Raw genomic sequence first — 24,525 nt, forward strand, 5'->3', positions numbered from 1 at the left:
CAAAAAGAAAACGTGAAACCAAATCCGAGCAGTAGGTCACAGAAGCTAGTTATTTTAAAACGAATAGTCAACTACATCGCGAACATGGCAGATAGAACGAACAGGCAGTTTAGAAAAACGCTCGTCGCGTTTATAGAGTAAAATGAGTGCGCGCGGCGGTACTCGTGTAATGTGCGCTGTTGTTGTTGTTGTTGTTTGGCTCTGATGTCTCTGCCTGTAGTTCTGCCCGGGTCTTGTTGTCGTTTGTCGGGCGTCGCCTTTGCCCATCAGTTCGCAGACGCGTCGTACCGGAGTCGCGCCCGGTGCGCGTCGGTCCTCCCGTCCCGCATGTCTGGATCTCAGACGCGGCTCATCCCGGCGCTGCTGCCCGCTCGCCCTCTACTCTCCCTCGGCTTGCTGCAGCTCGTGCTCGGCTGCTCCATGGTGGCGCTCTCTTTCGGGGCTCTGTCCCTCAGCAATTCGCCCCCCATTAGAAACTCCTGTCCTTTTTGGGCCGGATCATCTGTGAGTATAAAAGTATTGAAGATTGTCAGCCATATCCAGTGCAGAACATCTTTATTTCACGCCAGAAACCACACATTGCATGCATGTTTAAAAATAGACAGATTGCATCAAAGTGCATGTGTATTAATGTGTCACTATGGACTCTAGGCACAGTTATTTATTGACTCAGTCCAAAACTACAGTGCCAGTGGTGAAGTGATATTATTTGTTATTGTAGATACAGTTGCATGGATTTGTCCTGATGTCATTGCACTACTATACTGTAAAGTATTGTCATTGGTTTATGGGAAAAGTGTGAAGACATTTGACACTGTAGGTCATAATAATACACAATGAAGAAAGATCACATCTGTCAATAAGTGGTAAATTATTAGTTAGTAGTAAAGGGCACAGTATAAGGGTCAGCAAATCACCATTTCGCAAATTGTTCTCCTGTCATATGACATTTATATCAGAAACTTCTGGACACACTTTATGTAGTGGAATAATAAATATTACATTTTAATCTTTAGGTCCTCTCAGACAAACTCATACTTTTAATATTTAAAAAATATTAGGATTTAAAAGTGCAGAAAGCATCTGGCGGAAAAATTGTATATTTCTCAGTTAATCTGTCTGTTTGGTTTGTGTTTACTGTCTGCAGGTTATTCTCTCGGGGATTATAGGCTTGACCACATGGAAACGACCGATGCTGCTGCTGGTACGTGTCTCTTACCAAACTTGTTTTCAAGCTGTTTAGTCTAAGGTAAACCGCCTGGCAGAACTTTTTTATTATATATATCTTTATATATTTAAAGTTACATTTTCTGACTGAGTAACATTCAGAAAATGTAATCTTCAGAATTTAGTTAATGTAAGTTAATATAATCACCAAACTATCTGTATCGCCCGATATCAGTATGAATAGTTTTTAACGGTATCGGTTGGAAAATTTGATATTGGTGCATCTCTAGTATAAAAAGATGACCAAACCGATCAGAAACCAACTGACTTCCATAGTGGGATAAAATAATACTTCAGAAGTCAATGAGGTTTCTAATCGGTTTGGTTACAAATTTTCCTTAAAGCGTAACTAAACCCCTGGTCAGAGCCTGACTCCACCCACTGGCAATATTTGAAAAATGCAAGAAAAGTGGGCAGATCCCAACGGAGATAGAGCGAACGAACTAAGTGTGTGGTAAGATCGTAACAAGGGCGTGGTGATCTTGAACCTTCTTACGTCAAGAGTCATGTTTTGGACCCACCATCCAATAGGAAAATTCAACTGCAGTAGCCACCGTTCAACCTGAAGAGGGCAGCACTCAGACGTTTTTACACCATATATTGTAGTATTGAAACACTTTATATCCAAATGTCAAAAAACTTGCTAAAATCAATGAACAGCACTAACAAAGCCCCATTCTTACAGATCATTAACTAAAAAAAGTTGGTTTAGGGTTTAGTTACGCTTTAAGGAACAGTATGTAGGATTGTGGTCAAAACTGGCATTGCAATCATAAAACTTGTGGCTAAAATTGGTACTGCAATCACACAGCTAGTGGCCAATATACAAAATTACAATATAAACATCATTTGAGGGCTGCAACTCTTTAAAACTTTTAAAATAACAATATCCTGGCCGGACCACTGTTGTCAGTGATATAAGTATTTGAAATGAAAATGATTTCTTAATGTCTAGTGACATATCAGGGCCATTTTATGATTAATTGATATACATTTCATACATACTGTTCCTTTAAAGAGCCAGTAAGATGACAATTTTAAGCATCCTATCACTATTTATAAGTCCCGGACAACAGGTTTAAATGCATGCAAGGTCAAAAAACACTGTAATTTTCTCAAAATATAAATTTAAAATTACCCCATTTCTCAGAGATCCCCAAACGATTCGTGTGAAGCCATTCAACGACTCAGCCTGCCTAAACCCCACCTTTCAGTAGCCTACTCTGCTCTGATTGGTCAACTGACAGAGTATCTTTGCACACAATGCACAGATCACAGATCAGTCTCACAGACCACAGATCGGTGGCACAGACCAACAACAGTGCAACATGTATTGACCTCGTGCTAACATGATTTACTGAGAAGACATTGTCAACATCAATACACATCATTCATCATTAATCCAAGCAATAAAAACGACGATTGAAACTAACATTTTACACTCATTTAAGCATTTATCTAAACTAACCGGGTCATAGCAAAACCGTAAATAAGCATGCATTAGCCGTTTGCTAACGTGACTCTCTGACAGTAAATTAACAGTTTAAACACACAACATCATTCATCATTAATCCAAACAATACAAACGACGATTGAAACTAACAATTTTACACTCATTTAAGCATTTATCTAACCGGGTCATGGCAAAACCGTAAATAAGCATGCGTTAGCCGTTTGCTAACGTGACTCTCTGACAGTAAATGAACAGTTTAAACACACAACATCATTCATCATTAACCCAAACAATACAAACGACGATTGAAACTAACAATTTTACACTCATTTAAGCATTTATCTAAGCTAACTGGGTCATAGCAAAACTGCTTGCTATCGTGGCTCTGACAGTATATAAGTTAGAGTTTAAACAACGATATCATTCATCATTAATCCAAGCAATAAAATGACTATAGACATTTTACACTCATTTAAGCAAGTATGTAGCTATAATCATACTTACAGGTTGTGGTTAGGAGACACATGTTGTTCCAAATAAAGTGGGTACTGAACCATCTTGCATTGCCAAACGTCTAAATCCCTCCGTTAAAAAATAATTTTAACCACTGATTCTTCACAGCCAGACACGTTTAGAATATCCCTCCTTGAAAAAGTCTCCTTTGGTAGTGAAAACAACAAAAGCTGAAAACAGTGTGAGCTGATGCTTACACTCACACACACTAGCTAGCTGTGGGCGGGTCATAGTTTTCGTTTCTCCCGCAGACAAGGCTGTAGGCGGAGATTAGTATCTCATGTGACGTGGATAAGTTCGTGTGACGTGGATAATATCAGGAAGAAGACTCACTCCCTATAACGACTCGTTTCAGCGATTCAGAGTCGACTCCCTGCTTTAGAAGCCAATAACTTTATTAATCGTGCACTTTTTGGTTCAACTACTTTACACGTTGTTTACATTGATGGACAGCTACACGACACACTGCAATAAAGGTTAGTTTCGATTTTGGATCTGTGTGGCTCTTTAAAATATCTTTCTTTGTGTTCTTCAGAACAAAGAAATTTATACAGGTTTGTAACAACATGAAAGTGAGTAAATGATGACAGAATTTTTGGGTGAACTATCCCTTTAAAAGCAGTCATTAGGTATTGGGGGGGCCTAATGTGACTCCTCAAATAGGATTTGTGTGCACCAGACGTTCAGTTAAAATCTTAATGATCTCAGGTGATCCAAAGGCTGTATCTTCTTCCTCTTCAAAGAAAAGTCTCATAAAAAGTAAAGCAAAAAAAGTGATATCAGGCTTTCTCTGTTCTGCTTTGTTCCTGTGGCTCAGCGGAGGAGCAGCGCAAAGGGTTTTGGGTTTTATCCCAAGGAAACAAACATACTAATACAATTTATACCTTCTTGTTTTTCTCTGTATCTCTCACACAGGTGAACCTGTTTGTATTGTTGTCAGTGGTGTGTATCTTACTCAACCTGGCTGGGTTCATCCTCTGCTGTCAGGGAGCTCAGCTGGTCTCCAGTACCATCAATTGCCAGCTGGTGAGAAATCTATACGGTTATATGTGCAAGAAGTGTGGGTCACGATGTGAAAAATTCATTTCTGTTGATGGTTATACTGTTGAATGAATCATTTCATTTACTGACGCATTTACTAATGGGTGCTATATTGTGCAGATAAATTGTATGTAGACAGCAAACACCAAGGTATTATACAACGGTTACCACACTAAGATATTGGTTAGGTGTTCTATTTTAATATATTTGACAGGTTATGCTATTGTGAGTAAAACAAATCTCATCTAAAGTCTTCGTTGCTAATTCCAAAACATTGTTTAACATCAAGAGAGCGATAATGAGAACGTTATTGGCTTTGAAGTTGGCCTATCGATATTTATATATTTTTCTTCTGTATTTATATGTTAATTTAAAACAATTTCTTTACTGTTTTCATTTTTCTTTTCTTTTAAATTATTTGATTATTAATTATTGAAATTATTTATTTGCTAACACGTATTTATACTTTATTTGTTGAAATTCGTTTAGTTAAACTTGCCGTAGAGTAATGCGATTGGCAGACCTGGAACTACTTCAGGGGTGCGTTTACTAAAAATAATGCACACCTGTAAAAACATTTCTCAGCCAATAAGAATAAAGCATTCAACAGCCCTGTGGTATAAACCGAAATATTAAAATGAAAAAGTACAGTGTATAATATACTTGTAATGTAATACAGTAGTTCAGGCTGAAATGATTGGTGTATGAATGGCATAGTGTGGAAAAACATCAGTAAAGTTTATCTACCTAGTGAACTAAACTTTATCATCAACAGTCAAAGAGAATTAAAGGTCATGTTCTTTCTGATCCCATTTTTTAAACCTTAGTTAGTGTGTAATGTTGCTATAATAGTATAAATAATACCTGTAAAATGATAAAGCTCAAAGTTCACTGCCAGGTGATATATTTTCTTTAACAGAATTCGCCTTTCAAAGCCTAAAGCGAATGGCCGGTTTGGACTACAGCCCTCTACTTCCTGTTTTAATGACGTCACTAGAACAGATTTTTGACTAAACTCCGCCCACAGGAATACGTCAGTCGCCAGCTAAGCTAATATTGAGCTAAGCTGCTGTTGAATCACAGCACACTAAACAAACTACACAATCAGAACTCGATACATATTTCTAAAGGAGGGACTTCATAGAACAAGGAAGACATCAGCCCGTTTTTAGGACAGTGAAAACAGCGCTATACAGATAAGTCAGTTATGTAAAAAAATACCGCTTTTTTTTACACGTGAAACATAAACACATGTTATATTGTGCACTGTAAACACAATCAAAGCTTCAAAAACACAGAAAGAACGGGACCTTTAAATTGAAAATTATATTTGCCATGAATGTAGTTTGTCACGTTTACGAACTTTGTAGTATCTGAAGAATGTTCTTTCATCACCTCCACTTCTCAACGTCCGTATTGGCAACCTCAGATGATTCAATACAATGCATCAAACGTCAACTGTGCCTAAAAACAATGCTTAAAAAGTGTTATCTAAATGAATTTGTGTTTGTGTTTCAGACTGATCAGGGTGACTTCTGCTCCTGCTGTTCAGAGACCCCAGTCGCCCAATGCCAGGAGGAGAAGTTAGTAAAGATCTCTGCAAGTTATGCATGTGGCACAATGAGAATCTTACTTAAGGTGTGTGTGCGAACAAAAATCTTAAAATAGTACATGACATATTATTTTATGAATGAGAAAAATATATTCTTGCTTCTCATTAGTAGTTTTCTCTTTTCAGAAAGTCCTCTTTGCATTGTGTGCGCTCAACGCTCTGGCCACAGCTGTGTGTTTGGTCGCTGCGGCGCTCCGATATCTCCAGATCTTCTCAACCAGACGACCCTGCATGGTGCGACAAATCTTTTAAGTCACACGTAAAACCAAAACACCTTTATATTTTTTATTGATCAATGCGTGATGTAAAAATTTAGGGCTTACCTACTAACGAATCTAAATTTTCTGGATACTTAAAGGTCCCGTTCTTTCTGTGTTTTTGAAGCTTTGATTGTGTTTACAGTGCGCAATATAACATGTTTACATGTTTCACGTGTAAAAAGGCGCTATTTTTTTAAACAATTGACTTATCTGTATAGCGCTGTTTTCACCGTCCTAAAAACTGGCTGATGTCTTTCTTGTTCTATAAAGTCCCTCTTTCAGAAATGCATATCGAGTTCTGATCGTGTAGTTTGTTTAGTGTGTTGTGCTTCGATAGCAGCTTAGCTTGCAGCTTAGCTTGCCGTTAGCTTAGCTGGCGACTGACGTATTCCTGTGGGCGGAGTTTAGTCAAAAACTGTTTTATTGACGTCATTCAATTGGGAAGTAGAGGGCTGTAGTCCAAACCGGCCGTTCGCTGTAGGCTTTGAAAGGGGAATTCTGTTAAAGAAAATATATCGCCTGGCAGTGAACTTTCAGCTTTATCATTTACAAGTATTATTTATGCTCTAACAGCAACATTACACACTAACTAATGTTTGAAAAATGGGATCAGGAAGAACGTGACCTTTAAAGACAAATTGTCCTTAAACTTAAGATCTCAAAAACTTTCTCTTTAGTCCAAAAACATCATCTTAAATCTCTATCTTAAATACTTGTGGTGACGGTGTTATGGTCAACTTTGGCAGGAAGAGTCCCGACCGGTTCCAGATGAAGTGGAGGAGCAGACTCGTCTTCCAGACCCGGACGAGTTTGTTGCTCCCACGCCTCCGCCTTCTTACTTCTCTACTTTCTCCTCATACACCCCACGCCTGGCCCGCAGGTATCAAGCCCCAATCCTCTTCCACCTTAATCAAACGATCTTCCAGACTGTAAACATATTTTGTCAGCTAAATTAAAATAATGTGCTTCATGTGCTTATATATTTTGCGGTAACACTTAATACGTTGTATTTGATGACATTAGTTGCGTTAAACGAATTAATGTGTTAAACTAACAATGACCAATACTTCTTTTGAAACACACTCTCTTGTGAATGCATGTCGGTTGTCCCCGGAAGCTAGTTATTTTAGTTTGTAAAGTTTTAAATATTGATATTTTTTATAAAATCGCACTGATTGTCCTCAGAAGGCCTTTATTAACCTCTGGGAGCTGTGTGGATTACTTCCGTGAAGTATAAATGGTTTGGATTTTAAATCAGAAGCACCATTTGCTACCATTAAAGCTTGGAACAGCCAGGACATTTCCTAATATAACTCAGATTGTGTTTGTTTGAAAAAGATAATAATTTACAAGATGCCTTGAGGGCGAGTAAATCATGAGGTAATTTTCACAAGCTGAAACGTTTTCGGTAACATTCATTACATGTGGTTTGTGGTTTAAGGTTTGGCAGGCAACCAAAATGTTTTGTCCCGAAAAGCCTCTGGGAACTAATATTAAACCCTTTACATGTTGTAATCACTCTTTAATGGGTTTAACTAGAATCAGTTCTAGTATCTTCTAATATAGCAGTGTACATTTGTGTGTTTTTTGACAGGATGTTTGGTGACGGTGTGATTCCTCTTCCTCATATATATGGCGCCAGGATTAAAGGTGTGGAGGTCTTCTGTCCGCTAGAACCTCCTCCACCGTATGAAGCCGTTGCATCACAGCCAACAACACGGGTATGAAGAACCTTACATGATCATGATTCATCTGTTGTGTAATGAAAGTGGACTTTAAAGACCTTACTAAATGAACCGTTATGTTTTTATAAGCTTTTAATGAGCTGTTTTTATCTACATACACTTGGATCCCCTTACATGGAAGTCGCCGCCATGTTTAAACAGTAGCCCTTAAAGGATTAGTCAATTTTCTTGGGACAAAGTCCAGATGGTTTGCTCGCCACCATGTCGTCCAGGGTGTTGATGTCTTTCTTTGTTCGGTCGAGAAGAAATTATGGTTTTTGAGGGAAACAATTTTAGGATTTTTCTAATTTTATTGGACTTCAATGGAGCCCAACACCTAACAGTTCCAATGCAGCCCAAAATTGCAGTTTCAAAGGACTCCAAACCATCCTAAACGAGGCATAAGGGTCTTATTTAGTGAAACGATTGTCATTTTTGGCAAGAAAAATAAAAAATATGCACTTTTAAACCACAACTTCTCGTCTATCACCGGTCCTGTGACGCGTCAGTGCGACCTCACGTCAATAGGTCACGGAGAACGTATGCAAAACTACGGCCCGATGTTTTTCAAGTGTGGAGAAAGAGGACCGTTCTGACGTTGTTGTATGTGGGATGATACTAATTAATGTCTTTGTGTCAGTTTATTGTTTAAAATGGTCTGCAAATGTGCGTTTCATATATGTAACACGGGACCTTTCTACGTCTTTATGCTGTGGCGGGGGGTCGCACGGGCGCGTCGCAGGACCGAGGATGGACGAGGGGTTGTGGTTTAAAAGTGCATATTTTTTATTTTTCTGATCAAAAATGACAATCGTTTCGCACAAGGCATAAGACCCTTAGGCCTTGTTTAGGATCATTTAGAGTCCTTTGAAACTCTGTTGAAACAGCAAATTTTAAACTGCATTAAAACTGTTACGTGTTGGAGTCCATTGAAGTCCATTAAAATAAGAAAAATCCTGGAATGTTTTCTTTAAAAAACATAATTTCTTCTTGACTGAACAAAGAAAGACATCAACATTTTGGATGACATGTTGGTGAGTAAATTATCTGGATTTTTTTTAAGAAAATGGACTAATCCTTTAATATACAAACTGTTCTATGTTGTCTCAGACGGTGACATGTTTGTCCTGTGACGGCTACCGTAACTTCTCTATGCATTTTGAAAGGTAGGAGTAAGCTGTGGACTGGCCGTTGGAGACAATCTCACCGCTAGATGCCTTAAAAAACCTATACAATATTTCATTTATGTTATGGCTGGGTAGTATATGCAGTTTTTTTTTATATATCAGTGTCAATGCCGTCTATATCGGTATGGATTAATATGACCTTTCTTTGCTGTGCCAGAAATGTACAGCAAGCTTTCCAGCCAGCTTGCATGTTTGTGCATGTAAACATTTTCCAAACTTTGCAGAAAATACCAAGATATTTATCACATACTGCAATTCTTCCTAAAATTACAGAGATGTGAATTTTGGTCAATATAGCCCAGCTTTACACTAAGACCTGGAAGTCACCAGGTTTCTGTGCGGTTGGTATCCAAGACCCGTTTGGATAATCAAGATGTGTTTTGACTAAACTGACGTCCTGCAGAGAAAAGCGCTCATATTATGAAACCAAAAAATTTAATTAATGAATTACTCAGAATTTGCCACGTCTGTGCTATCACTACCGCTCATCTGCATAAATAAAGCATTTGCTTAACTCTGTCTCATTGACGTGGTTGCTGACGCTCAAGGTTTTGTAAATCATCAACTCCCATTGACTCTTAATGTCGCAATGACTGTAAATAGATTGATTTCGAGTTCGACCTTGCTGACCTCATATGAGTTGTGTCTAATATTGCCCATAGTACGGTCAGATGACTCTCTGTGTTTCCTTTAGGCCCAGCAAGCTGAGGTGCAAATGACAGATCTGACCGATGTCCTCACAGACGCCACAGAAACAGAGACACCTGTTGATGGTATCAACCAGCTGTATTCTTACTTGTTAACTTGTTTATAGGGTCAGTTAACATAAAATAGTATTTTAAACTATTACTAGCACTGTAATCAACAAATATACAGTATGTATTATATAAATAGAAAACTTCATATTATTTATATTATACAACTTTGGGCCACTGCTTGTGTGAAATTGTTAGCAGTTTAGTGGCCTCTTATATATACTCCGCTGTATTTATTTAAACCCTTACAGGCATGTCAGAGTATCCATCCATAATTGCGTCATATGTATATTAAAAGATGTGTATTTTTAGTGCCATCACTTCGAGGGTTCATCATCTCGACTGATTGCCAGTAAGGGATTCGGTCGTCTTTTTATAGTGGTCTGTATACTTCAACACATTACAAGAAAGAATAGTCTCACAAACATATAACTAAGACTGTTACTAGGCGAGAAGGAAAGCATTAAAATAACCATTCAGCCAAAATAGTTAGATGACATCATTAAGCACCTTTATTTTTTTTTAAAGTAGCCTACTAGCTTACTGTGGTAGCTGATAAAAAACGGCTAAAGCCATTTTTCAGTCATTTACTTTTTTACATTAAATCATTATATATATAAAGTAGAGAACATTTGGTGAAAATATAACCTTGATATCTTCAATGTTGACTGAGTAAGACCATGTCAAAGATTTGATGAATTTTGGTCTCAGAAAAATCATGGTTTTGAGAAATTGCAATTTATAAACAAGCTTAAATTTGAAGCTCCCCTAGAGTTAAACATTTGATTTTCACCGTTTTGAAATCCATTCAGCTGATCTCCGGGTCTGGCGATACCACTTTTAGCATATTTTAGAATAATCCATTAAATCTGATTAGACCATTAGCATTGACGCTCAAAAGTAACCAAAGAGTTTAGATATTTTTTCCTATATAAAACTTCTGTAGTTACATCGGGCACTAAGACCGACGTAAATTTAAAAGTTGCGATTTTCTAGGCCGATATGGCTAGGAACTATACCCTCATTTTGGCGTAATAATTAAGGACTTTGCTGCCGTAGCATGTTTAAGTGTAAATTAAAATTTAATCTTTATATTTAATCTATACTAGCTTTGTATTTAAAGCTAATTTAAGCTTTCATTTTGTCATTTTAAATCTTATATAATAAAACACAAAAAACAGTACAAAGATCAAGCATCTTTAAAACTTCTTTAAATATCCAGAATATAAATAAACAAAACAAGTATTGAGTTCCCTGTGACATGCGTAGACAAACTATACCATAATGACGTTCATCAACACCGATTTTCATAAACGATTATTCTAATTATTGATTTTGTTACTAGATGATTATGTACCGGAGATCTGCAGTTTACATCAGATTTGAAGTGATAATTGTAAAAGTGCATGTCTGAGCTCTGTAAGTTAAGTAAGATTTTTTAATATACATGTTTTGTTCAGACAGGTGCGGTCAGACAGCCATGCGGAGTCCAACACCCCCAACAGAATCTAGACAGCCTCATACAGCAGTTTCACCACCCAGAAGACCTCAAAGACTTTGTCTCCGCAGATCTAACAGCGACCCTGTCCTGCTGGACATCGCTGCCAAGGGTAAGCCCTATAAAGATGTTCAAGATAGTCAACATGGACTGAAATAATCTGTTTAGGGTTCTGTTTGTCATTCTTTCATAATGATCCTGTGAACTTTGGCTCCTCTCTGACGCTTTTAGTAGTAAATCTACTACTAGTAAAAAAAAGAGAGACCCCTTCTGTCATCAGCTAATTTAGGTACATTGTAAATACAGGACTTTAACTTTTATAACCGATTGAAGGTGCAGGATGCTTTTCAGAGATTATATTGTCCAAGTGGTCATGGGTTCGAATCCTAGGGAATTCGAAAAATGCATGAATGTAAAATGCTGCCACTTTCACACAAACATAGAAATGTGAATAGTGCTCTTATGTTTGTCTGATCATGATGATGCGTTAAAGGTGGATGAAGTGATTTATGTTTATTATTTTTACTATTATTTTTACAAATGTTTATATAGCATACCAAAGCTTTTACCCCCGCGGTCGGTGCATGTTTTCAATGGTTTCGGCGGTTTTACCGCTCTTGGCGCTGAGCGTCGAGAGTTGAAAGAGATTCAATTTTGGCAGAAAAGCTCTGCTCGTCAATGTCAGTTCTCAAATGGCCGTCCAATCACAGTGGGGGACGGGCGGGACAAGTATCACAACTACCAAAGCGCTCAGCTGTCCTCCAGGCGTTTTTAGACGCGTTTAAAAGTTTTGGTGTGCATAACCCCTTAAAGCTGCAGTCTGTAAATTTTGCCTCTCTTTCGCCCTCGCTGTTTGAAACATAAAATTGCAGTTTAACCCTGTGAAGTAAAACATGTAAAATAAAGTCAAATTTTTAGCGAAATCGTACCTGACAACTTCATTATTAATTATCATTGTTATAAGCTTACTCTTGTGACTCAAGTTACAATAAAGGAAAAGATTATTATGTACTTGCCCAGATACTGATTTTTTGTCATTTTTCTTCTCCATTGCAGTGATAAGTTGTGAGGCAGCTACACAGACAGAGGTAGGCCCAGGTCCTGCTCCTGTGTCAGTGACTGTACCAGAGCAAGAGACAGTTACGTTACGGCGGGGGCGTGGCAAGCGAAAGCCCCGCCCCAACTCCATGGTCGACTACAAGAGCTATAGAGACACGAAACTGCTGGTGGCGCGCTTTTTGGAGCAGTCCAACAGCAGCTTAACTCCTGAGGTGCAGGAGCTGGTGAACAGCATTAAAACAGTGCTGCGCTCCGATGAGGAACATATGGAGGAGGCCGTACGCTGTGCCAGCTTCATTGACCAGGCAAGCAACAATGGTAGAAGATGTGTAGAGGTTTTTGGGGGATAGTTCACTCAAAAAAGCTCTGTCATCGCCCATATAGTGTTTTTAAGGGGTCATGACATGTAAGGGATAATGTAGAGGCAGCCGGTAGTTATCGGAAAATAAGCCCCGACAGTGTGATCAGGACCCGACGCGAGCGGAGGGTCTTGTATCACACTGAAGGGGCTTATTTACTCGATAACTACCGGCTGCCTCTACATTATCCCGCTTATTACACGGCTACTTGCCACATAAGAAAAAAACTGGACATGAATATGAATTTGAAACATTTTATTGGCATATTTGTTTTAAATTAACATTTTTATCCTTCCGCGAAACTTTGCACAGATGCATAAAATGATCGTAATACCCAGGGTTTAAATTGGGCCGGGGCCGTCCGGGGCTAAGCTCCGGCACATAGGCTGAAGGTCTCGCTCTGCTCTTGCCAGTGTACCCACTGCGCTTGTGCGTGTGCACTCGCTGCGCTGGTGCGTGTGCACTGACGCGAAGGGAATATTGTGTTTCCATTCATTATGGGGCATACTCACCAACGCAAGTTCAACGATTTGAGCTAGTAGATTACATACAAAGTCAATTCACAGACGCAAGCAGACGCGTCCTGGCACGGGCGATGCAAATGTCGCGAATTGGGCGGCGCAATTGCCGCGAAAACACGCGCTTCTCCTTTTAAACGCGTCTTCGCGCAAGTTATGCAACTCAAGCGAAAAAACTCAAGAACTTCAAGAACGCGCTTTCACACAGGATCATTTGACATTGTAGAGACGAGAGAGAGCGAGCGAGCGAGAGAGAGAGAGAGAGAGAGAGAGAGAGAGGGGTAATAATGGTGCCCACGTCGAGGAAACTTAATAGAAGACTAGAAACGTGTTAAGGACTAAAGTATGTATGTCACTCATCTAATTACAGTATGTTTACTGGATAACACTTCATACAACTCATTGTATAGTTTAATACATTTATGTATTTTGATTACACAAATGAAACCTTACTATATGATTGTTTTAGCTGCTGACCAGCATAGGGAATCTCTATTGATACAGTACTGTGTGTTGTACCTTTTCTTGTTAATTGAGTCTTTTTGGGTAGCCTATCTTATGCTTATAGAATTATTCAAGGAGGTTGATTCTTTTTACTTCATTTAAAGTTTGATAAATTCTGCATAATGACATGTGCAACAAATGGATATAGGGTGTCAAACTCATAGATTTGCATCGTTTAAAATTCAGACGCTCTTTATAAAATATTTGGGGTCAACCTCTGGCACAGATTTAAAGTTGAAACTTATCAAATCCTATCAGAGGTCCAGAATGTCATTGAAACACACCAGTGGCTTTGCTGTCATCAGTATTAAACATGTTACCCCTCAAAGTAGGGATTTAAAACATTCTAGTAGCACCGGCTATGCTTTATTATTTTGGAGCGGTTATTATTTGAAAAGAACGAACCTGCAAATGTCTCAACTGACCAATCAGAATCAAGCATTCCAGAGAGCCGTGTAATAAGTTTTTTAACCCTTGTGCATTGTTCAAATTCACTATCCTATCGGGTTGTTCATGGATGAAAACATCCACTTAATTAAACGGCTGTAAAAATGTATAAGATTTGTTTTTTTTAATCAACCTCAGTAGTTATCAAAACTACCAAATGTTTACAAAATTCCATGATTTTAACTCTTTAATTGCAAAGTTCATAAGTGATGTCACTAATTTGGGGAAAACACACAAAATGACAAATTTTCAATATAAGAAGTGATTGTGGACTTGATTGTGGTCTTGGGCATGTCAAATATTGATAAAAACATAGGCTTTGATGCATTTTTAGTGTTTGTGCAGCGTCAGATTTTTTCTCCCTCATTTACTGTTTTTGCCCCATTTTCTTTCATTATAATGAAATTTTTTGATTGCAAAGCCATGACACCAAGCATTCTTGATTGTTGGTAGTTTTTCTTTTTGCTAAGGGGTAAAATTAACCATTAACCCTTTAGTAGGTCTTTGCAAAAACTGAGCTTTATTCCTGGCTTGTACATTGAGTTATATGGAGTATAAAGAAAGATTATATGATGTCATGGCTTTGCAATCAGAAAATGTTGTTATAATGGAAGTCAATGGGGCAACGAACAGCAAAGGATTAAGAAAAAAATTTAATCTGATGCTGCACAAAAACTAACAATGCATCAAAGCCAATGTTTTTACTAACCTTTGACATGCCCAAGAAAAAAATCCAGTCCACGATCCTTTTTATATTGAAAATCTGTCATTTTGTGTGTTTTCCCCAAATCAGTGACATCACATGGACTTGGAAATTAAAGAGTTAAAAACATAACATTTTTGTAAACATATGGTAGTTTTGATCAGTACCGGCATAGATATGTATAATAAAGGCTAGATGTCTAATGGCGGAGTCTCTAACGCCATCACCGGCGGCCATCTTGCCTCAGGCAGCTCGCTCACTTGTAGCATTGTTTTAATGGTGAATGCACTTTAAATAACCATAACTTGCTACATTTTCTACCGATTTTCAAATGGTTTGGTTTCTTACAATCGTTATTAACGTGGCTGGATGCTGGACCATGTTTCATGAACATTATTCATAATATGCAGTGACATAGGTACATCCCTGACGTTTATAACAAATCAAACAGTTTAAAAATCGGTAGAAAATTTAGCAAATTATGGTTATTTAAAAGTACATGCACCATTAAAACGCAATGCTACAAGTGAGCGAGCTGCCTGAGACAAGATGGCCGCCAGGTGCGGAAAGTGAACGGAGACTACAGCAGTGGCCTGGTCACCATCCACATTCATTATATTGAAAAACTCAAATTGCATTCAAAGGAATAGCGCTCTCTAGGGCCTCGCTTTTCCTAATGCGTGTTGCAACTACGGTAGTAGTTATGTACTCACTGACTCCTTGTCCGTTTCAGCTTGTTCACGTGTTCTGAACGAAAACGCGTTGTGGAAACGCGATGCCTTAAGCTAGTGCTTTTTGTCCCTCTCTGCTATTCTAGTTTTTCAATATGGCGGAATGACATGGAAGCCTCCTAGGACTTATCCGTTCAATGTAAATAAAGAGAAAAAATTCTAAGCTTACAAAGAAAAGTCAGATTATTGACAGAGGTCATATTTATAAATAAAGACATTGATTTTGACTAATAAAATACTTTAAAACTACAAATTGTCCGCTTATAGTTCGCTTTTATCATAGTTTGTTGAAATCATATCCTGTTCGCCTCTTTTCTTCCTACCAGGACGATAAAGACATACTTGCTTTGGGTATATAGAAAAAACATTAACTAACTCAGTAACGTTTTATTAATGTCTGCAGGTCATCACTGTTTCAGAGACCTCACCGGTACAACCCACCCCACACAGACACAGTCAGACAAAGCCCACCTCAAGCACGCTCCCTCTGCGCAAACGACCGGGAATCCTCCATCTGCGCAGCTGCGGTGATCTGAGCTCCTTCACCTGGGCGGAGCTGCAGGACGTAGCAGAGCGTAGGCCCGCCTCCCATTCCCGAACAAACTCCAGGATGGGCTCTCGGCCAGGAACTCTGTCCCGTCGCCTGGACCAGGAACGTCCGCACAGCCTTATAGGAGTCTTCAGGGAAACTGTCCTTTGAGCTCCACTGCGTTACAGTGGAAAAAATAGACTCCACCTATGCTGGATGATGGACGCAAAGCTTATAGATAAGCAGGTCATCCATTGATTCTAGCGTGCCTGGATTTGGTGTCAGTGTCTACTTTTCGGTAGTAGAATCGTGTTTGATTTTTAAACAGTTGCTTGTATTTTCTATGAATTATACTCTTGTAAAACACTGGAAAACAGTTTTATTATTCAACTTTTACTTATTTAAAAATTATAGTGACATTTAAAATGTATGCAAATATAAAATAACTATTATATTAAGAACATTAATCACAAGTCTTTTGGATACAAATGTAAAGCCTTACTTGGGTTGATATAAGGTATTAATATTGTGAGGAAGAGAAAGAATTAAATTCTTTTGTTTTAGTTTTTTATTAAACTATTTTAGGTAATTTTACTTTTCCCCAGGTTGAATGTGAGATGCTCCTGTGTATTATATGGGTGAAAGTGACAATCAAAATTCACAGAAGATGAATAAACATTGTCTTATAAGCTCATAGCTTTCGTTTGGAGCCTTTATTCACAGAAAAGTATTAATAAAAATCTTAAGTCAAAAATTAAAAATCCTGTCATTATTTTCTGTTCTCACACCTTGTTTTAAAACTGTGTGTGATATTTTAACAGGGAATTAACAGTAAATAATTCTTAAAATACTAGATACTAAAATAATTTAATGTTCAAACAAAATGGCTTCAGGTGATGTGAAATAAACAGCATCTTTATAGGTCATAAGAGACTTTGTCATACTTTTGTAAATTTTTATGCTTTCGTATTTTTCTTTTGGCCTCACATTTTTCTTGTGAGGTCCTAAAATCTTTTGCTGCACATTAGAACTTTATTCTTTGATTCCACCAGATTGGGGGTGCAGGGGGGACATTGGCCCCCCTGACCAGAGCAACTTATGATTTTGTCTGAGCTATTAATAAAATAGAAATATAACAATTCATATTTTATTTGTCTAATCTTGATATAATAGGTAGACTGAGTAACTTAAAACTACAATCATTTTAATTCATTTAAAACCATGAAGCTGCACTGTTACTATAGTCTCAAAGTATTGCAGTACCCTTGTTTGCCAGTAGGTGTCCCAAGCACAAACTTAAAACTCTATTTATGTTCCATATGATTTCTTTATTTACGTAATTCCAGCATCTATGGATATATTCAGTACGTACAACTTGGTATCTCCATCACGCATCTAACCTAGCATGTTTTTTATATTGTGGGAGGAAACCAGAGCACCGGAGTAAACCCACACTGATGCGGAGAACATGCAAACTCCACACAGAAAGGCCACCTGACCTAGCCAGGGCTTGAACCAGGGACCACCTTGCTGTGAGGCAACATTGCTGACCCACTGTGCCATTCGTGTAAGTAAAGAATTTTGGCATTTGTGTTACTTCATATTTATAGTGAAACGTTAAGTCGTGGCTTGGTCACCCTGGTGTATAAAAAAATTATAAATGTGAATAAACCTCAAAAAAAAGTTCAGAATTTCTATGGGTGCCAATAAATGTGGCCAGGGTGTATTGGAGAAAAATGTTTATTTCATCATATGATTTTACCTCATACTTTCAATTGTTTTACCCAATTAGGTCATTCTACAAAAAAGGTGGAAATGCTTGTCCCTTGCTTTTGCAGAACCCTTAATCATTTAATTTGACCCAATAATCCCATAATGATATATATTTAATAAATATAAAATGTCCTTAACATGATGAGAGAGTTTATTTATGTAATTTTCTTTTTTCCTTTTTTAAACTTTTTTTTAAAATGTCTGGTCCTGAAAATTGCCCTGTCCCTTTGATCATACATGGAAGTTGAACTGTGTACTTATTATTTATGTTTTTTTATCAAACAAATCTAATTTACATTTACCTTTAACCCTGTATGAATTTACTACAACACTGAAATTGTAAAAATACACTATTAATATGAATACTATCAAATAAATATTTGTCCCCCAAATTTATGTCATTGGTGTTACCCTACCCAAATCACATTTATTTTGAAACAATGCATCAGCTCTTTGAAGTTTTTCTTGGGGCAAGAGGTCAGTGGAAGAAGTGCAGTGGAGGAAGACAAACTGTTTGTGAGATGTCTTATCTTATTTGTCTAAAATGTCATGATATATCAAAGAATTTTGAGATAAGATTTTTTGGATGTCATTATTGTTTCTCTTTTTATAGCTGGGAGTGTTAAGATCTTTACATAAATTTATATTATACTGAATAAGTATGTGATTGTTACATCTCTGATGAAATAGCACTTGGCTAATGGCAGCCATTTTGTTAAAATGTTTGTTTTTTCTGTAAATTGTCATTAGTGTTACCGTCATTGATGTCTTCTCTAATGAGTACTTCCTAAGCACTATTCCTTTAACAGACCAACATAAAAGCATACAAACAAAACAAGATGGAAAAATGTTTAAGCTTATAAGTTTTATCATATTCATTATCTATTATTATATTCTCATTTTGTCAGGTATTGAAGATACAACGTCATGGATTCTTTATTAAAATGTATTAAAAATTAAGCATAGATTAAGCTCCCCGTTTTGCGGATTCATAGATTTGACGAGTTAATTAATGCTATTATACCCACTCAGCACAAGACGTCATTTAGACGTTGTTTTTTGGGCTAAATCACGTCGGCCCGTCATGACCTTCATTTAGTCCAAAAAAAGACGTTAAAAATTGGTCTTTGTTTGGTCCGTCTAATTCAGTCCAAATTTAGCCTAAAATCAGACGTCTTTTTCGGACCACTTATCTACTATAATAGAAATATGTGATTTTCAACGTGTCTCCATTCAATAATAATCCTGACAAAATATGCATGAATGTATACGTAGAAACAAAAAATACTGAGCACAGTTAACGATAATGAAACATATGCTTTGTTTAAAGTCTATTAATATTTCTGTTTATTTTAATTAAATAAATATGTTAAATGTGCTCTAAACAAGTCATTTCGGTCCCGTACAGCACTGATAGAAGCACTTCATTTTCATCTTTTAACAAATAGAAGTTTTGGGTGTTTTGAAAGAAGTTCATTTAAGCAGATTTCCATCACCCGAATTCCACCTTTTCTGTAGAATGACCCAATTGAAAGATTTTTGTGTGAATGAACCTTTAAAAGGTTAACAATGCAGATTTATTTTAGACTTCTTTGTTTATGTTTACCAAGGTTGCCAAAGGCTGTGCATAACTGTGTTGTAACCCCAGCACACCTGACAGAACATGTTGCACCCTTATATAATCTTACTTCATTTCACATTTGAAGTGAGACATGCTTCAGGCTGTTTCTCATGGTCTTTCAACACCCAAACAAGTCTTAGGTCACATACTGAGATGCAATAACATTAAAATAAATTATAACGGTATGAATCTTCTTTTTTATCAGGATAAGGGGTGGGATATAAGACTTTTAACAGACTTTCCCAGTCAAAGGTTCGGCACCGTTTAAATTTCTCACGTCTATTTGAAGAAACTTAAGTGTCTGTCTTCTAGAAAATTTGATAAATTAAACTTGTTGGGAGTAGGGCAACAACATAATCTCCATTCAAAATGTTTAATAAACACTGTTCGGGCTTCAGTTGGCAAATGCTGGGAACATTCTCCACAACATAGCTAATAGCATTCTGTGCCTCCATGTCCGCTGTAAACTACAATCTTACATTCAGCACTTAGGGGCGGTTTTCCGGACAGGGATTAGACTAGTCCTAGACTAAAATAAATGTTAGAGCTGTCCAAACTGAAAACAACCTTCACTAACATATCTCAAAATGCATCAGTGCCCTTTTTTTGCCTCAAAAGTTACACAAGTAATGTTTCTAGTAAGGCATGTTTGTTAAAACTAGTTATATTTCCTAATTAAACTAAGGCCTAGTCCTGGCTTAAGCTAATCCCTGTCCGGGAAACCACCCCTTAGTGTCTACGTCACAAAAAAGAACAAAACACAAATAATAATACTAGGAATAACAATAACAATCTACGATAGCACATACAGGCAACCAGAAGCAGTCATCCCAGATTTCAGGTTTCCGGAGTGTCATGTGTTGCTCATTTTTTCAAAATATGTTGTTGTTGCGTCATGTGAACCATGTGCATTAGGTGTTTTGTCAAAATAAGCGACTGCTGCACACGCCGCAAAACCATTTATGATAAAAGAGACGCTCATGTTCACAAAATACACGCAAGACACTCCCTTAACAGTAAATTCTGATTACGCATGAGATTCAATGAGATACGTTCAAAAGGTTCAACGCGCCGAACACATATTTTGAAACGTCGCATCATGCGCCCCCATAAAAATAATTGAATTGCAACCAGCGGCTCGGTCCACAGCTCACCCTTTCCTTTCAAAGCGCATAGAGCTACGGTAGCCGCCACAGGACAAAAATGTCGTCTGAGACAACATAGTGACACAACGTGCTCTGTAGAGCAGTTTGTCTATTTAGGGCTACTGTAGAAACATGGCAGCACAAAATGGCATCTTGTATGTATGTATTTCAAGATCATAAAACGTAAGACTCAAGACAAACACATTCTCAAATTAGAGCCTTAAAAACAAAATTGTACTAATGCAATAACATGATGTGAAAAATAAAACGGTTGGATTTTGCAACCTTAAATGCAGGGTGTCACAATTTTGCTAATTTTTTCAAATATTTCCCCTAAAGCAGAACATGCATAAACATGTATTTTAAGGCGGGGAATAATACATCATGGCAACCAGTAATTGGATTTATAGGGTTTAGTCACTGTATAGTAAATAAGCTCAGCTCGTTTGAGATAGCAGAGATTTGTTTACCAGATTGTTGGGGGATTGCATTTACAATCTCATGACAACTAGATAACAAAAGCACTGGATAAAGGTAGGCAACCATCTGGGGCTCACAGAACTAAAGGGCCCCAAAACACACACTTGCATTTAAGCTAAATAAACATATAACCTGCTCATCTTATAACCTGTTATAATCACAAGAAAATTATAATTTTCAGCACTGCCAAATAAAAAATTTGAACTGTTTAACTGTGCAGGATGTTAAATAACTATTTCATTTGAACTCTTGAAAAATAATTTTTCACACTTTTCAAGGGTTGGCAAGTGAGTTTGGCATCCAGACAAAAACATTATGCCACTAGATGGCAGGCCAGAACATTCCAATTTAACAAAATTACAAAACAAAATTAATACAGAAAAAATTGGCATTGTTGTTTGGTTTGCAGCTTATTGAATGGATCAAACAAAACTATTGTTTTAACATAAATTACCTGCACCGACACAGGCCTAATGGTCATATTAAAACAGTGGCGGTTCGTGACTGCGCTTCCAAGGGGCACTAATTAAAACAAAATCTGTTTGGAGTGTCGTGTGTTGCTTGCGTTTTCATATGTGTTTGTTGCGTCATGTAAACCATGTGCATAACGTGTTTTGTCAAAATAAGTGCCTGCTGCATGCACGCCTCAAAACCGTTTAAAAGAGATAAAAGAGATGCTCACGTTCACAAAATACACGCAAGACACTCCCTTAACAGTAAACTCTGATTACGCATGAGATTATGAGAGTATCTGGCAAGCGAGCATCTCTTTTATCATAAACCCTTTAGACGCGTCTGCAGCAGGCACTTATTTTGACAAGACAAGTGGTGCACATAGGATCTCTCGATGTGCAGAACACATATTTTAAAAAAAAGAACCACACACATGACGGGCTACATACATGTTGTGATGAACTTCGCATAGAGTGCCCTCGAAAAAAGGAGTCACTGGCTGCCACTTATTAAAATGTGTTTTCTCTACCTAGATTGACTGAACACGGATTGTGGAATAACACTATACACTCACTATACAAAAAATTACTTGTCTTTACTTAAAAATCTGAGGAAAACCGTTGCGTTAAAAAAATTACCAAATGCCGCACTTCATGTGGACTTTCGGTCTCTTGGCTTTAAATAACGTGTGTTCACTTAGTCTACAAGTCCGTAGGGTGTTTCATCTGTCATTTTTATGCTCCAAAGTGTGCTCATCAGCGCCCCCTTTGCACTCTTGATGCGGTTTTCGGCGAAGCCCGCACTGCTGCAGGCTTCACGCACTTTACCAACCCGGAAGTCTTTGCGAAAGAGCAATCAGACCAATCAGGTGCACTAGGGCTGTGACGATACATCACGTTCCCAATTAAAAAGACCTGCCTGAAATCGATTCTGAATCGCAAGGCTGTGATTCGTTTATAATGTGTATTTAAAAGAGTAACAATCGTCAAACACGATCTTTCAAAATATTTTTATTATCATGAAAATACCTGAAACAATCTGAAGAACGGCGATATAAATATTCTTCTGGAATAGTGTTTGTAATGCTACTTCTTCTGTGTCACAAATGGCGTTTCTACATGAGAGCGCCCCCTGGCTTTTGGATGTGGCGGCATTTCACGTAATTCATTAAAATTAATTCGTTGAGAAAACACGCATTTGCACAATTAATCGTCATAGCCCTAAGGTGCACCTTTGTGGGTGCGTCAAGGGTCCCTAAGGTCTGTACTATAGACGGTTTCATCGGACGCACGTGATACATGTCTGGATCCAAACCTTAGTTGCTTAGTCTGACTAGTTGCTAAACTGATCTTTTGAACAAATGCCTCGTCGAAAATAACAAATGTTTTGGTTTCCTAGGTAACCTATGTGTTGTTTTTTTGCTTGTTATATAAATAAACTACGTTTAAAGAACTTTGTTGTTATTTATTCTTAGCGGAGTTTACCGGAAGTTACGTGCAGACCGCAACAGCTGCTTGTTTATGTTGTTACTGCTGATACGGTCTATATGATGTACCTGTACCTGCTTAGCACTGATTAATTGGAACACACAGTTGGTTTGGTGAGCTCATTAAGCCTTAAATTTCATAGACAGGTGCATCCAATCATGAGAAAAGGTATTTAAGTAAAATATTGGAGAAGGAAAGGATGGTGAGAACGTTCAAAAACAGTCCATAGACCACCTCCAAAGGCCTACAACATTAACTTGCTGCAGATGGTGTCACTGTGCACCGTTCAACAATTCAGCCCACTTTGCACTTTGATGCGAAAGAAGCCTTTTCTGCACACACGCCACAAGCTGAGTCGCTTGAGGTATGCAAACACACATTTGGAAAAGCCAGCTTCATTTTGGAAAAAGGTGCTGTGGACAGATGAAACAAAGACTGAGTTATTTGGTCACAAAAACGGGTGACCAAAGAACAAAGCAAATTTGGTGGAGGTTCCATCATGCTGTGGGGCTGTGTGGCCAGTGCCGGTACTAGGAATCTGGTTAAAGTTGAGGGTCGTATGGATTCCACTCAATATTAGCAGATTCTTGAGAATAATGTTGAAGAATCAGTCACAAAGTTGAAGTTACACCGAGGCTGGATATTTCAATAAGACAAGGACCCAAAACACTGCTCAAAATCTACTCAGGCATTTATGCAGAGGAACAATTAGCCTACATTCTGATATTTTCTGGCCGTCCCCAGACCTGAATATCATTAAACATCTGTGGGGTGATTTGAAGCGGCTCTCCATGGTCGGCAACCATCAAACCTAATGTTTTGTAAGGAGGAATGGTCCAAAATACAATCCAGAGACTCATTACAGGCTATAGGAAGCATCTGGGCTGTTATTTCTGCTAAAGGGGGCTCTACTAAATCTGCACCTGTCTTATTTCGTTTTGATGCATATTGCACATTTTCAGTTAATCCAATAAACCTCATTTCACTACTGAAATATTACTGTGTCTTTCAGTTATTTGATAGATCAAAATGATATTGCTGATCCAAACACTCAAATAACTTATAAATCATGGAAATTGTCAGAGGGTGACCAAACTTTTGCATATGACTGTATGTACACTCACCTAAAGGATTATTAGGAACACCATACTAATACTGTGTTTGACCCCCTTTGGCCCTCAGAACTAACTTAATTCTAAATGGCATTGATTCAACAAGGTGCTGAAAGCATTCTTTAGAAATGTTGGCCCATATTGATAGGATAGCATCTTGCAGTTAATGGAGATATATGGGATGCACAGCCAGGGCACGAAGCTCCCGTTCCACCACATCCCAAAGATGCTCTATTGGGTTGAGATCTGGTGCCTGTGGGGGCCATTTTAGTACAGTGAACTCATTGTCATGTTCAAGAAACCAATTTGAAATGATTTAAGTTTTGTGACATGG

The 24,525-nt window shown here is 37.9% G+C and overlaps 1 protein-coding gene across 2 annotated transcripts; it reads left to right on the top strand.

The window, feature by feature from the left end:
* The first annotated feature begins 7 nt into the window (after positions 1 to 7).
* Positions 8 to 16,814, top strand: fam189a2 (family with sequence similarity 189 member A2). Of its 2 annotated transcripts, none has more exons than XM_055200787.2 (11): positions 8 to 504; positions 1,148 to 1,204; positions 4,109 to 4,219; positions 5,753 to 5,872; positions 5,973 to 6,080; positions 6,853 to 6,986; positions 7,701 to 7,827; positions 9,712 to 9,790; positions 11,233 to 11,382; positions 12,327 to 12,647; positions 15,995 to 16,274. In XM_055200787.2, exons 1-11 carry the CDS (start codon positions 205 to 207, stop codon positions 16,120 to 16,122), a joined length of 1,635 nt encoding a protein of 544 aa, XP_055056762.1. In that variant the 5' UTR covers positions 8 to 204; the 3' UTR covers positions 16,123 to 16,274. The 2 variants fall into 2 exon arrangements, with proteins under 2 accessions (XP_055056762.1, XP_055056761.1); XM_055200786.2 differs by having other exon boundaries at positions 10 to 504; positions 12,327 to 12,634; positions 15,995 to 16,814.
* The last annotated feature ends 7,711 nt before the right edge of the window (positions 16,815 to 24,525 follow it).

This window comes from Misgurnus anguillicaudatus, chromosome 22 (genome assembly GCF_027580225.2).
Source record: "Misgurnus anguillicaudatus chromosome 22, ASM2758022v2, whole genome shotgun sequence".
NCBI lineage: Eukaryota > Metazoa > Chordata > Actinopteri > Cypriniformes > Cobitidae > Misgurnus > Misgurnus anguillicaudatus.